This window comes from Sceloporus undulatus, chromosome 5 (genome assembly GCF_019175285.1).
Source record: "Sceloporus undulatus isolate JIND9_A2432 ecotype Alabama chromosome 5, SceUnd_v1.1, whole genome shotgun sequence".
Lineage (NCBI taxonomy): Eukaryota > Metazoa > Chordata > Lepidosauria > Squamata > Phrynosomatidae > Sceloporus > Sceloporus undulatus.
The window spans coordinates 1887347-1901747 of record NC_056526.1 but is presented as its reverse complement, the minus strand read 5'-3'; the positions used below and the strand labels follow the sequence as shown (position 1 = coordinate 1901747).

The window sequence follows — 14401 nt, the reverse complement described above, 5'->3', positions numbered from 1 at the left end:
TTTTGGACTTCAATTCCCAGAAGTCCCAGTCAGTATGCTCATTGTTCAGGAATTCTGGGAGTTGAAGTCTCAAAAATCTAGAGGACCAAAGGTTGAGAACCACTGCTCTAGAGCTTCCTGTGGGCAGTTAAAACTGTAATATTCCTTCTAGCTTTTTGTTTTTATAATTGGACAATGAAATTGTATATTTAAAAAATGATTTTAAATGTGTTTGTATGTGCATTGCTTCAGGGGTCCCAGTGTTTAGAAAAGCAATTAGTAAGTAAGAAATTTAAAAAATATATATTTTGTGTGTGTGTGTGTATATATATATATATATGAACGAGCAAGTATTTTTTTCTGCTCGTGATTTTTTGTTTGGATAAATATGACAGAAATTGGATCTAACTACTTACCCTTCCTGTGATACCTCTCCCCTTAACAGAAACTCTCTTAAGATGTTGGGTCTGCTTGAAAGGGGAAGGGTCTTCACATGCAGACTGTATGAGTCACCCTACATTTGGCTTACATTTGTGTGAATGTAGCCCAAGTAGGATTTGTGCAGATGTTCAAAGATGTTATGATTGTTTTTAATGGAATTACCTGGGTGTGAACATAACTTCACTTGATGACTGGTGTGCTGGAAGCACAAGTGGTGAGTTTCTGATCAAACGCCCTCAGTTCAAGTCCTGCTTTTTTCTCCCCCAGCCAGTTGATGAACAGAGTGCGGCAGAGTTGCCAGCCAGAAACGCCAGCCAGCCAGAAGACCAGGAGTTCAAGACTGTTGCAGAGGCTCTGGAAGCCAAAATAGGTACCTTGCTTCTTCCTGCTTATCACTTTCCGCCTTCTAACTCTTCCTTTTAACACACATTACCCAAGAGGGGCTCTGTCATCAGCTCCATCTTTCCACATTAATAAGCACTATGTCCAAACTATGTCCAATTACAGCAGTTTGATAGTACATTAAAACTGCTGTAGTGTTGTCTTACGGAATCCTGGGATTTGTAGTTTGATGAAGGACCTTAGAATTCCCCACTAGAGAGCTCTAGTCTGGTCCCCTGAACTGCTGTATTAGAGCTCTCCAAAGTAGGGAAGTCTGTGTCCTTCACCAAAATACAAATCCAAGGATTCTGTGGCATGGATCTATGGCAGTAGAATCAAATGGTTATAATTCTGCAGTGGACACACCCTTTAATGGGGAAAGAAAGATCAAAGGAACCAGCCCCAGTCTTTGCTTTGGAGAGTGCTAGACCCATCACTGGGGTTGTTAGGGAGGCTGGGTTGACCTAGGGCCCAAGCTCTGCTCCTCTGACCTCTCTTTTCCAGGCTGTGGAATCTCTCCCAAAGGAGGCTGGGCAGGATCCCTCCCGGCTGTCCTTCCACATTTTTAGATTCAGACAGGCCTTGGACCACAGATTGACTGCTGTGGAAGGGTCTTTCAATGGTATGTGCGTTTTTTACCTTTCTCTCTTCCCTTGTTAAGTTTCGAAACTGATTTAATTCAGTGCTCGGCTTAGAGTACATGATTGTGTTTTAATTAGCAATAGCAAGTACAATTGGCCCTTCTTATACACGGATTTTTTATACACAGATTCAAGCATCCATGGTTTGAACATGTTCAAAAAAAGTATAAATTTCAAATATCAAACCTTGATTTTTCATTTTTTATAAGGGACACCATTTTGCTATGTCATATTTAATGGGACTTGAGCATCCATGGATTTTGATATCCACGGGGATCTTAGAACCAAACCCCAGCGTATAACAAAGGTCCACTGTATGTTTCTATACTGCTTACTGATGTACTTAATAATTTACAAAGTGTAAGCTAATTGCCCCTAACAGGCTGGGGACTGATTTTAGTGACCTATGGAAGGATGCCGGCTGAGTCGACCCAAAGCCCCTGGCTGGTACTGAACCCACAACCTCATGGCTTGTGAGTGAGTGGCTGCAGTACAGGCATTTAACCACATTGTAATTTATGGATTTTGACTCGACCACAGCCTTCAACCTTCGCTGGTTTAACGTCCATGGATTTAATTGTTCATGAGTTTGCCACCAGAACGTAAATGGGATTTTTATTCATTTGTTTATTTATTTGAGTTTTGTGGCCTACTGCAGAAAATCGCAGATGACACACATAGGCTAGAAAATGTAAAGAAAACTTTTAAAAGTTTAGTAAGTCATAAATGCATGAAATAATACCATCTATCCCTGCTTCCGCTTCCACCCCAGAGCTTCACTCAGCATTGGTCACTCTGGGATTACAATCCTGGCATGGAAATGGCTCTTTGCTTGGGTTCCTTGGCTGATAGAGATAAGAGTATAGACTAAGTTAAAGTTGGGGATGGGGGAAGACTAGAGACATTAGTGGCTTTTACCCTTTTGCTGGGGGGTCCTGTGCCCCTAATGTGGAAGGTCGACTGTGTTTTGTTTTAGTTCATGTGCCAAGCCACCCTTCACTGAGAGAAATGCAAGATATAAAAACAGAAGGACAAATCCTTCCAGAATACCCCTCACTCTGCTGTTCCTCCTTTGCAGCAAGCCAAAACCTTGTGGAGAGTGACTTTTTAAACAAAATTATTACTAGTAAAATCAAATACATAGCAACAACATTTCACATACATCCCACAAACCATTAACAAACAAATAGCTAACATCTAAAACAAACTGACAAAGCAACAAGCATTCATGTCCTCTCTTTCATTCTCTTGATTCTAGTAATTGAAGCTTAAATTGAAATTTTCTTCCCGGTTGAGTAAACATCATTCACTCTTTCTATATTGTATAGTCTATGAGAACCACTGTATTGTTCCTCCTGTTTATTCTATATTTTGATTTTCTTCCTTTATCCTTAAATTAGTTATTTCACAGTACTGTATTTGTTTATTAAATCATAACCAAAATATATCAATATCCTTCTTTACTTATCTTGTTTTTCAAAGTGCTTTTTTTCTGTTTACATAATATATATGATTTTCTCCTTGTTTTGTTTGATATTTCCCCACATATTATCATTCTTCTTCTATCTCATCCAATAATCTGTTTTGCATTAGAGCTGTTAAAGTATCTATATTCATCATTTCCATTACTTTTACTAACCATTCTCCAGTATCTGGTTTTTCAGTTTTCTTTCAATCTTTAGCATATGTAATTCTAGCCGAAGAAATTAAATATAAACTTAATCGTCCATGTTTTTTCTCTACCTCCTTATTTAAATTGGAGATCATGTTCAACAGGAAGAGTTCTGGCTTAAATGGGATTTGTGTTTGAAAGATAGCCGTTATTGTTTTATGTACCTTTTCCCAGTATCTTACAGCCAATCCACAACTCCACCACATACGGTAAAATGTTCCTAGACATTTCCAACATTTGTTATTTGTTTTGTACATAGTGTTGACTCTGGTAGGTGACAGATAACATCGATACATCATTTTCAAAACATCTACAAATAGATTCACCTTAAGCCAGGATCTTAAGGAGAGTGGTTCTTTTACTTTTACTTTGTGAAGGTTAGAATAGTGGTGTTACAGATCTGTGTCCCAGTGACACATGCTTTCTGTGGCCGGCTTGTTGGCTTTTCCTACTCCAGAGAAGAGATGAGTCCACTGCTTGTCCTGGCCCAACACCACACTTTCTGTTCATCTTGAGCACCAACGGTTTACCTCCTGCCAGAGGCGAAATCCCTCCACCGCCTGCCCTTGCCCACCTTGCATCTAACCCGCCTTTCCCTCTTGTCTTTTCAGAGACGCTTCCTGCCAAGTGGGATGTGATGGAAAAGAGGCCTGACACAGCAAGCCCAGCGGAGTCAAGCCAGGTAACCTCTGAACAACAAAGAAAGAGTGAAGCCTGGAGCAGGCAAAGCATTCCGCTTCAAAATGGCTTCTTCTGAGCTCCCCCTTCTTAGGTCCTATGCAGCCAATCCTCTTTGCTTAGGTATTATTAGAGGCTTAAAGCAGGAGGGGGGATTCTGAAGATCATGCAGATGTGTGACTGGTCCTCCAGTCATCTGGGAACTTCTCTGAACCATAAGGGGTTAATCTGGGAGGAGGTACATGCTAAGAGAGATGACATCACATTGAATGAGCTGTGGCATCATAGCTATGTAAGGTCTAACTGACCAATCAGAGAGTGGGACCGCGGAGATTCAAGAACTTTCTATGGGAATCTTTAAAAGCCCTTTGCGGCCATGCGGTCTTTGTCTCTCCCTTTGTCCTCTCCTGCGGGGATGTCTCTTAGAGTCGGAGACACCGACTCGGGAATGCAGGTCGAGAGGCAAGAGGCCCTCCCTGCATCCAGAACTCACAAGGACTACAAATCCCACATCCGTGAGTAGTTAGGAACTGTTAGCTAGTGGTTTTAGGCCTTTTTGTTTTTTCACAATGGCTTGTCTGGAATGAACTCTATAACTATGTTCTTTGGACCTGCAAGGCAAGGGGGGTTTGCAAGCGTGATATAAATTCTTTCTATCCTATCTCCTTTTTAAAATAAACTTCTTTCTTAAAAAGCATCTGCTGTCTCTGCTCCATACACGTGCCTAGACTTGGCTACTGATTGCTGTTAGCAAGAAAGGAAACTAGATCTCTCTTTCAAGCAAGTCCCAGTGTGTGCTTGAAAAACTGACGATTCACTGGGTGGTGGCAGCGAGACTATAGGACCTCCAGGGATCTCATTCTGCTCAACAGGGAGTGAGAATGGAAATCTAGGAGATCCTAGAAGGGAAAGTGTGACAAGAGGGGACTCCCTAGGAGTAAAGGGCCACGCACAAGGCGCCAAGGGCTCCAGGGAAAGGCCCCCAAGTCACCACAGCAGAGCTTGGCTGCTCAGCCAGGTTTCCACTATTGTGCTCTGCCTGGACTTTATAATGTCAAAAGCAGGGATGTAGATCTCCATAAACATCTTTCTCAGAGGCATTTTTTTTTTCCTGCTGCAGGAAAATACTCAATTTTTTAAAGGGCTGTTTGCAGTTTGGGACTCATTCTGGGAGGAGGGGGTAAACACCTGTGGGGCTCTGTGCACAACATTGCAGTTTCTGAGCATAAAATAGGATTTTCTGCGCAGAAACTTTGTTGTTGGATTTTTTTGGTAGAAGATTCTTATTTTCTGTGTATAGGAAACCTATCTTCTTTATGCCGAAAAATGCCATTTTTTCTGTGCAAAAACCCAACAATCCCATTTGAATTTTTCAGGCAGACTAAACAATAAATTGCAAAGATTCTTGGCCCCCGCTATTCTTTGTAAGAGTTTTCCAGTCGCCGGGAAACCTCCTGTAACTAACTATTTAAAAAAAATATTTCTGCCCATCCCTAGTGAAAAATACTTCTCACTTTTGGCATTTGTAGAAGTATAGGTCACATTTAACAGATAGGGAACTGTTTTTATAAAGAGCCCCTGAGTTTGCCAGAGGTCAGGACGCACAGTTTTTCATTGCTTAGGCAATGGGTCTTGAACTTTGTCCAAAGAGTTTGCTGAAAAAGCCAAAAATGCACAAGTCTTTCTGAATTTTGAGCAAGAAAAAGAACATCCCTTCTCCATAGCTATCAAACCAAAAGCTTAGTAATAATTTTAATAATCATCCCATAATAGCTCATCTTTTTTCAGCCTCTAGTTTTTTCTTTCTGCTCAGACACCCAGATGTTGTAACTGTGTCAGGTCTTTTCTCATGTCAACGGTAGGATCACTTATCAAAAGGGTATTTGAGCTTTTAAGGCCAACCCTCAGATGACAGGAAGATTAAAATCAGAATAACAACAGATCCATGGACACAGTTTAGAAGACTGAGAAGTACAGATCCAGGGATTTATGTCCCTAGACCTTGGATAGTTGCTTTTGAAAAATTAATTGGTTCCTGTTACTTGTTAACAATTTTTAAAAAGTAACCTGTTGCCATTATTCACTAAAATCAAGGGAAAAGTAACTTGTTTTGATGGTGGTTGCCCTTCTTACTGCTTTTCCTTCACAAGTTGAGTCTCCTTTGTACAAAATGCATGGGACCAGTAGTGTTTTGGATTTTGGTTTTTATGGGATTTTGGAATATTTGCATATACAAAATGAGATGTTTTGGAGATGGGACCCAAGACTAAACATGAAATTTATATATGCTTCATATACACCTTATATACATAGCCTGAAGGTAATTTTATACAGAATATTTTAAAATAATTTCATGCATGAAAAAGAGCTTGGGTACACAGAACCGTCGTCAGAAAGGAAAGGTGTCACTATCTCAGCCGCTCATGTGGGCAATTTTGGGTTTTGGAGTATTTCAGAATTCTGGATAAGGGAGATTCAACAACTAGATTGTCTCTTCCTTTTTCGCAGCCTCCTGACATTGAAACAGATTTCTAGGTCTCTGTATTCAGTTTGGGACTTACTCTAGGGAGAGAAGGGGGAAACACTGGTGGGCAACAGGTTGGCTGACAGAAATTTTAATTTTCCCTCTTCTTTTGCATCCCCACAAAGGTCAGCGGCGCTGAAGGAGATACTGAAGAGCAGTCTTATCTGGCTCCAGGAGTCCCCCCTTGCTTTGGTGACAGTTTATCTGATCCTGGTGGTAAGCATTCAGATGAGACAGGTTGCAGCTGAACCAGAGACAGTGGCAAAAGTCATACGTAGGTGGGATGGGATGGGATGAGGGTGAGAGTGACCTGCAGACATCAGGGGAATATCAGTGGGGCAGAGAGCTAAATGTGTGTGCATGAGGATGGGGAGGGAAGACTGTGTAAGAAAAATAGGGATTGTGTCCCATGCTTAGCTACATCACTTATGCTCTCATCCTGTTAAACTATTAAAACATAATTAGTTTATTATTCTCAAAGAAAAAGAAAAATTACATGAACATGCATATGGAACAAACAAACAAACAAACAACAAAGAGTGGTAGACTAGAGCTCTGGGAAGAAGGGTTCAAATCCCCACTTGGCTGTGGAAACCCACTGGGTGCCCTTAGGCAAGTGACACTCTCTCAGCCTCAGAGAAAGGAAGTGAGGGCAAACTGTCTTGGAATGAATCTTGCCCCCCCCCCCTTCCAGGAGACCAGTGTCTGAACCTCCGTTGAGGCACAGAAACCCAGTAGGGACCTATGAAAGTCATGCTTTCTTAGCTGTAGAGGAAGGTAGTGGCCAACATCCTGTGAATAATAGATCTTGCCAAGAAAACCCTGGGAAAGATCTGAGAAAGCCAGCATGGTCTAGTGGTTGGAATCAGACTCAAGAGCCCCGGGTTTGAATCTCTGCTTGGCTATGAAAACCCGCTTGGTGGTCTTAGGCAAGTCACATTCTCTCAACCTTGGAGGAAGGCAAAGGCAGATTGCCTTGGAATGATTCTGGCTAAGAAAACCATGTGCTACATTTGCCTTTGGGGCACTGTAAGTTGGGAATGACTTGAAGGCACACAGCAACAACAACAGATAATTTTACCTTATAGCTCTTGGCTCAGGAAAATTAGAGCCAAGTGGCTAAAACTTAATTTCTCTGTCACCTTTCTTCTACAGAGAAGGCAAGAAATCAAAGAGGAGACTCCCTCCCTCCTTCTTTTCTGTCATAAGGCAGCAAACATTAGTGAATCTGTTTGGCAATGGACTTGTTAAAGCTTCAGTGTTAGGTTTTGACCAAGTACAGCAACTTAGAGCCAGCATGGTATAGTGGTTTGAGCATTGGACTATGACTCTGGAGATCAGGGTTCCGATTCCGGCTCAGCCTTGGAAATCCACTGGGTAGCCTTGGGCATTTCACACTCTCTCAGCCTCAGAGGAAGGCAAAGGCAAACCTCTTCTGAATAAATTCTGCCAAGAAAATCCCATGATAGGGGTCAAGTTGGAAACAAATTGAGGACACATAACAACAACAATAGCTTTATGGTAGAAAAACTGGCTGCTGAAAGATTGCTTGGTTGAACAACCCTCACTTGAACAACATAGTAATCAAAAGTGAGTGGTGGTGATAAAGACAACGGTTCCTCCTTACTCTTAAAATTGGATGGATGTGACTTCACACTAACCATCCACCCCCCTGACTTAGCCCAGCAGCAACAGTGAGATCTGCAAAGAAGCAGAAGTTGAATGTGCTTCTTTTTTGGATGCTTGGGGGAACCTCATAGCTCTGTGGTTCTGTGACTAGAAGCCCTTACAACAAGGCTGGGCTTTTCTGTGGCTGACTCACCTGCTCTCTTTTGGCCAGGCTTACTAGAGGGTCCAGGAAATGACTACGTAGAAGACCCATGCCCACCAGACTCTCCAGCTGCCCTGCCCCAAGTGAGTTGCCAAACCAATTCCCCTCCCCTCCTTTCTGATTTTGCATCCTTGCTTATTATTATTATTATTATTATTATTATTATTATTATTAAGCTTTATTTATATAGCGCTGTAAATTTACACAGCACTGTACATAAAATCTTTTAATTAGACGGTTCCCTGCCTTCAGGCTTACACTCTAAGAAGACACAACACAAAAGGAGAATGGAATGGTGGGAGGAGGGGGAAGAGGATCAGGTCCAGCATCCTTCTCTCCCTCTGAGGCCTGGACCGAGGCAGATGGACAGATGGAGGGCTCTGTTTCTGTTTCCCCTCTGTTTTCATTTTCCAACAGCCTTTCCAGACTGGCTGCTCCACTATCACTATATATTCAGTTTAGACAACTTGGGGAAGGGGCAGGAGCCAATTACCGCACCTCATCACATCTGTTGGCTGAACGCACACCCTCCTCCCCATCATAACCCTGAGACCTCCATTTTCCTCTGCATTCTCACTCAAAATGGCCACAAGAAATGATATCTCTTCATTTCCTGTCACCATTTTGCAATGGACGCTAGTGGAAATTAAGCTATTTTGGGAAGGGGGCTTGTGGTATTGATTTCTGGGATGCTCGTGGTGGTATTTTATTTGTTATTTATTTATAAAAACATTTGTACCTTGTTGTATATCAATAAATCTTGGTGAGGCTTATAAATAGTGTTAAAATATGTTTTCCATATTTGGGGGGGGGGCTTTCTCTGTTTTGGGGGTACTGAACTTTTTTTTTAATGGACTAGAGTTTCAGGGGCCCTGTTTTGCCCATCCTTGCTATACTGCTGTAAAATAAATAATAATAGATACACAGTGCAGTGGTAAGTCTCTCCCTACTTAGGTGCAGTAACAATACTGTGACCAGTTGGCTGGAAAGTGGGGCAAAAACCTCTCTGTCACTCTACTGTGTGCCTCCCATTTATCAAGAGATGCTTTCCTGGGGGACTGATGCCTTGCTTGTCTTCTTTCAGGCCCACACAATCACAAGCCCTGAGGATCCACTGGTTGCCACTGACAATGGACAGCCAGATATCTTGGCCTACCTGTCTGCAAAGAAGCAGAGAGATCTGTCAGTCCTGCTGCTGGAGTTACAAGAGGCTCAGGAAGAAATAGCCTTCCTAAAGGGTCAGCTCCAGGACTCCAAACAACTGGACGTGGGTGAAGCCGAGGAGCCAAGAGAGCAGTTGCCGGACAGTGGTGCAGAAGAGAGAGAAGGAAGAGGAGAAGAGGTGGTGCCCTGCCAGAGCGATTCCAGTAGCAGTTCACTGGTAACTGTAGATGTTCCAGAAGAGCCCTCTCCCCTCCCAGGAATGCTTTTTGGGCAAGATGGCCTATGTATGGAGGAGAGGGGAGCAGCTCAAGAGCTTCCACCTGACTCTATGCTGCACTTTGAAATTGCTGAACTGCGGGAGAGGCAGAAGGAAACAGAAGAGGACCACAAGAGGACCTTAGAAGAGAGAATGGAGGAAATCCAAAGACTGCAGCAGCAGGTGGAGAACTCTGAGAGGTCTTTGTGCACTCTCAGTGCAGAGAGAGATGAGCTCCTCTCCCGGCTGGAGGATCTCCATTCCCTGGCAGAGCTGAAGGAACAGGTGAAGCAACTGGAGGGCAACCTGGCAGATTCGGAGAAGCGGCGGCTCTCTGACTACGAATGTGGGGTCTCCCAGCTGGGCCTGTTGACAGAGGAAATCCAGAGCCTGCGAAACGAAGCCAGCTCCAAAGAAGTGAAAATTGCCGCTTTAGAAAAGGACCTGGATGAGGCCCAGCACTGCCTCATGGAGCAAGACCTTCTCACAAAAGGCTTAAAGAGCCAACTCGAGAGGGAGGAGCAGGAGAAAGAGGCGCTGGCAGTGCAGCTGCAGGAGGGAGAGAGAAAGGCTGAGGAGCTCTCTGAAAGCCTCAGCTTGAAGGGGCAGGAAGTCACCAGGCTGGAGGAGCTGCTTTCCAAAAGCTCAGTCGAGATTGAAAGGCTCCAGCAGGAAGTGGCAGAGCGGGAGGATAGGATGGAGGAAGTCAGTCGTGGCATGTCTGACCGCATGGTCCAGCTGAATGAGGAGAAGTTTATGCTGGGGAAAGAAGTGAAGAACCTGACGGAGAGGCTGAGTTTGTGTATGCCAGAAAAGCCGACCAGAGACCAGGGTGTTGGGACGGAGGAGGAAGAAGAGGAAGAGACACCACCCGAGCAACAGGTGGAGAAGGCCCTGTCTGCCAGCCAGGAGGTGGAGGGCTTGAGGAAGGAGAACCAGCTGGTGAGGAAGAAGCTCCAAGCAGCCCTTGTCAGCAGGAAGGAGCTCTTGGGAAAAGTTCGTAGACTAGAGAAAGAGTTGGATGGGAGGGAAGCGCCAGCAGAGCCTGGGGCCAAATCTCAGGAGATCCAGGAGAGCAAAGGGGAAGAGGAGCCCCCTGAAGGTAGTGGAAAGGCAGAGGAAAACATGTCTCCTTCAAGGCCAGGCAGGACTGCCTGTCTCAGTCAGTTGGTCCCCATGAAGGAGGCCGAGTTGCAAGCCATGCTGAAGGAGAAAGAATCTGAGGTGGTGACCCTACGAGCTGCGGTTGTGGACCTAGAGGAGAGTTTGCAGGAGAAGAACCTCTTCATTGGCAGCCTGCAGGCCAAACTCGAGGGGCACATTTCAGCCACCAAGAAACAGATCACTGTGGATCAGAGCGCAGAGGGAGCAGCTGCAGCCGATCCTCTCGCACCTGTGGTAGATGGCACCACAGACACTCCAGGCAGGCAGGAGGAAGAGTCGAAGGCCAGCCTAGAAGAGAAGATCAGTGCTTTGGAGCAAGAGAGGGACCAGCTGCAGAAGAAGCTCCAGGATGCTCTGACCTCCCGCAAGGACACCCTCAAGAAGGGCCAGGAGAAAGACCGTCACCACCGGGAGCAGCTGAAGCAGCAAAAAGATGACTACAGCCTTCTCCAGGAGCAGTTTGAGCAGCAAGGCAAGGAGAAGGAGAGCCTACAGGATCAGCTCCGAGCCCTGAGCAAGACTCTGGAGAACTCTGCTCCTGCTGAGAGCGAACCATCATTGGGAGTTGTTCAGGAGTCTGTCTGGGAGGCTCCTGAAAGGAGTGATGGTGCTGGAAGGCCCTGCCCGCTAGCAGAAGACTCTGCTATGGAGCAGCTCAAGGCAGAGCTTGAACAACTCAGAGCTGAGAAAGGGGAGCTGGAGGCCCATGTTCTCCACCTGGAAGGAGAGCTCATAGGCAAGTCAGAGATGATTCTGCAGCTCCAGGAAGAGGCCAGGCAGCTGCATGCTGAGATGGAGGCGGTGAAGGCGGCTTGCCGTCAGGCAGAAGCCAGCATGGAGCATCTCCGTTTGGAGCTGGAGGAGAGCCAAGCAGAGGCAGCCAGGCTGAGGCTCCACCAGGCTGATCTTGAGGAGCAAAAGACACTCACTAGCAAAGAAGAAATTGAGGCGCTTAGCTTGCAACTAGCAGAGAGAGACAGATCTCTGCATCAGCTCCAGGCAGAGCTGCAGGAAAAAGAAGGTGCTGTCCAAGCCCTGCAAAGCCAGCTAGAGAGGCAGAATGAGGAACAAGCCCAGCGCTTGCGAGTTGAATTGGCCGAAGCACAGCAGAAATCAGCTGAAGAAGCTGCTGAGGACCAGTCCAGGGCTCATCTGCAACGGAAACTGCAGGCTGCTCTGATCTCCAGGAAGGATGCCCTGAAGGAGAGCAAGTTGCTGAAGGAGGAGCTGGGCAGGGCCAACGCTGCTCTGGAAAGCGCATCTCTCTGCTTGTCGGGTGCAGAAAACCGGGCAGTTGAGCTGGAGAAAGAGAAGGAGGTGCTTTTGAAGAAGCTGGCGGTCCTTGGAGAGGAGCGGGAGAAACTCATCGCGGAAGTGGATGCAGCCCTGGTGGAAAACCAGAACCTCTCTGGGTCCTGTGAGAGCCTGAAGCTTGCTCTGGAGGGGTTGAGCCAGGAGAAGGTGAGACTGGAGGAGGCGGCCGACTCTCAGCGGAGCTCCCACATCCATGAGCTCTCTGAGTGGCAGGAGAAACACCGGGAACTTCAGAAGGAGTATGAGACCCTTCTGCAGTCATACGAAAATGTCAGCAATGAGGCTGAGAGGATCCAGCGGGTGGTGGAGGGTGTCCGGCAAGAGAAGCAGGAGATCTTCCTCAAGTTGAAGGACGCAGAGGCTGAGAAGAAGGAGGTGGAGGCACGCCTTCAGGGGACTGAGCAGGAGGTGGAAGGGATGAAGGAGAAGATGAGGAAGTTTGCAAAATCCAAGCAGCAGAAGATCCTGGAGCTAGAAGAGGAGAACGAGCGCTTGAGGGCAGAGGTTCATCCCATGGAAGGTGAGCAAGGAGAGGCAGAGGAGGCAAGCGCTTTACTCAGAGGAGAGTTGGAGAGCTCCAAGCGGACCTGTGAGTCGCTCTATGGTCAGCTGAAAATACTGACAGCTGAAAAGGAAGCTCTGAATCAGGAAGTCCAGGACTTGAAGCAGTTATTGAAAAATGAGGTGGAGGTAACAGGACAGAACAGTGGACAAGAAGGAACTTTGCTGTCCAGTGAGGAGGTCAGTTCTGCCATGGCAGTTCCCCTGGAGTCCACTGCTGCTGCTCAGACACCTTTTTATGCAGTGTCTGAAACTCCAGGACCCATTTCACTGAGCCTTAAGACTGAGCCAGAAGCCAGTCCATCCTGTGATAAGATAAACAGGTACATCCAGCAAGTAGAACAGCTTGGAGAGCAGGTTGCAAAACTGGACGAGAAGAGGAGGGTGGGGGAAGAGGAACTGAGCAGGGTCCTGAGGGACCTGGAGACCCTCAGAGAGGAGAAGAAGGGGCTGGAGGACTTGTTGGCTGAGAAAGTCCAGGAGCTGGAAGCTCTGCGGGGAAAGGTCTTCAAGATGGAACAAGCCAGCCAGGGGACAGAGGAGCAGCTTGCCAGAGCTTTGAAACTGAAAGAAGCTCTGGAAGCTGAGAAGGATGACCTGGAGGAGAGGCTGATGAACCAGTTGGCAGAGCTGAATGGGAGCATTGGGAACTACCAGCAAGATGTGGCAGACTTGCAGAGCAAGAACCAGCTGCTTCAAAGTGAGATGGAGAGTCTTCAGGAGACCCTGAGTCACCTGGAGGATGAAAAGCGACGCCTGCTGAAAGAGAAAGCCCAGGTGGAAGCAGACAAGAGGGAGAGCGTGGAAAAACTGAAGAGCGCCTGGAAGGGTGACAATGGCCGGACGCAGGTGAAAGAGCTCCAGGAGCTTCTGAAGGAGAAGCAGCAGGAGGTGAGGCAGCTGCAGAAGGATTGCATCAAATGCCAGGAGAAGATCACCAGCCTGGAGAGAACTATCAAAGCCCTGGAGTTTGTTCAGAGCGAGTCCCAGAAGGAGCTGGAGGGCACCAGGAGGAGTTTGGCTGAGGCAGGAGAGGGGACCCAGAAGGCCCAGGCTGAACTGGCCTCTTGCAAGGTCTTGCTGGACGACACACAGAGCGAAGCCGCCCGAGTCTTGGCCGAGAGCCTGAAGGTAAAAGAGGAGCTCCAGACAAGCCGGGAAGAGGTGAAAGTACAGCTAAGACAGAAGGAGAAGGACCTGGAGAGGCAGCTGGAGCAAGAGAAGGGCAAGCACTCCAAGGAGATGAGCAACATGGTAGGGCGGCTGGAGGCCTTGCGGAGGGACCAGGCCCGCTTGGAAGGGGAGGCGCAGGAACTCCGGGACACCCTGCACCATAAGGACCAGGAGGCCAAGCGGCTCCAAGGCAGCCTGAACCACACTCTGGCCCAGCTGGCTGCCTTCACCCGGAGCATGTCCTCCCTGCAGGACGACAGGGACCGAGTGATAGATGAGTCCAGGCAGTGGGAGAAGAAGTTCAGCGAGGCCATCGAGAAGAAGGAACAGGAGGTGCGTGCCCGGGAGGAGTCCTGCGTGGACTTGGAGGAGCGGGCGAAGCGGGCGACTGCCCAGGTGGAAGACCTACAGAGCCAACTGACCAGGTGAGAAATGGCAGGGGAGAAGGAGAGGGGTGGCTTGCTGCTCCCAAGGCGAACTTGAAGGCACCTGGACATGAGCTGCCAGTTTTTAAAAAAGATTTAATGATGAAATCTGACTGAGAGCATCTAAGTAGGTTTTCCAGGGAATATGGTTTTTGGGCTTCCAGGGATACAAATTTGCATGCTTACAAATCGTACAG

At 46.8% G+C, this 14401-nt stretch overlaps 1 protein-coding gene across 2 annotated transcripts in view; it reads left to right on the top strand.

Moving 5' to 3' along the window:
• GOLGB1 (golgin B1) overlaps positions 1-14401 on the top strand; it is a 45323-nt gene that overhangs the window by 13226 nt on the left and 17696 nt on the right. For both annotated transcript variants that reach the window (XM_042467491.1, XM_042467492.1), the window contains 5 exons: positions 688-790; positions 3726-3796; positions 6442-6532; positions 8157-8230; positions 9232-14204. In XM_042467491.1, the coding sequence (XP_042323425.1) occupies positions 688-790; positions 3726-3796; positions 6442-6532; positions 8157-8230; positions 9232-14204 (5312 nt within the window). The remainder of the gene's footprint in view (positions 1-687; positions 791-3725; positions 3797-6441; positions 6533-8156; positions 8231-9231; positions 14205-14401) is intronic.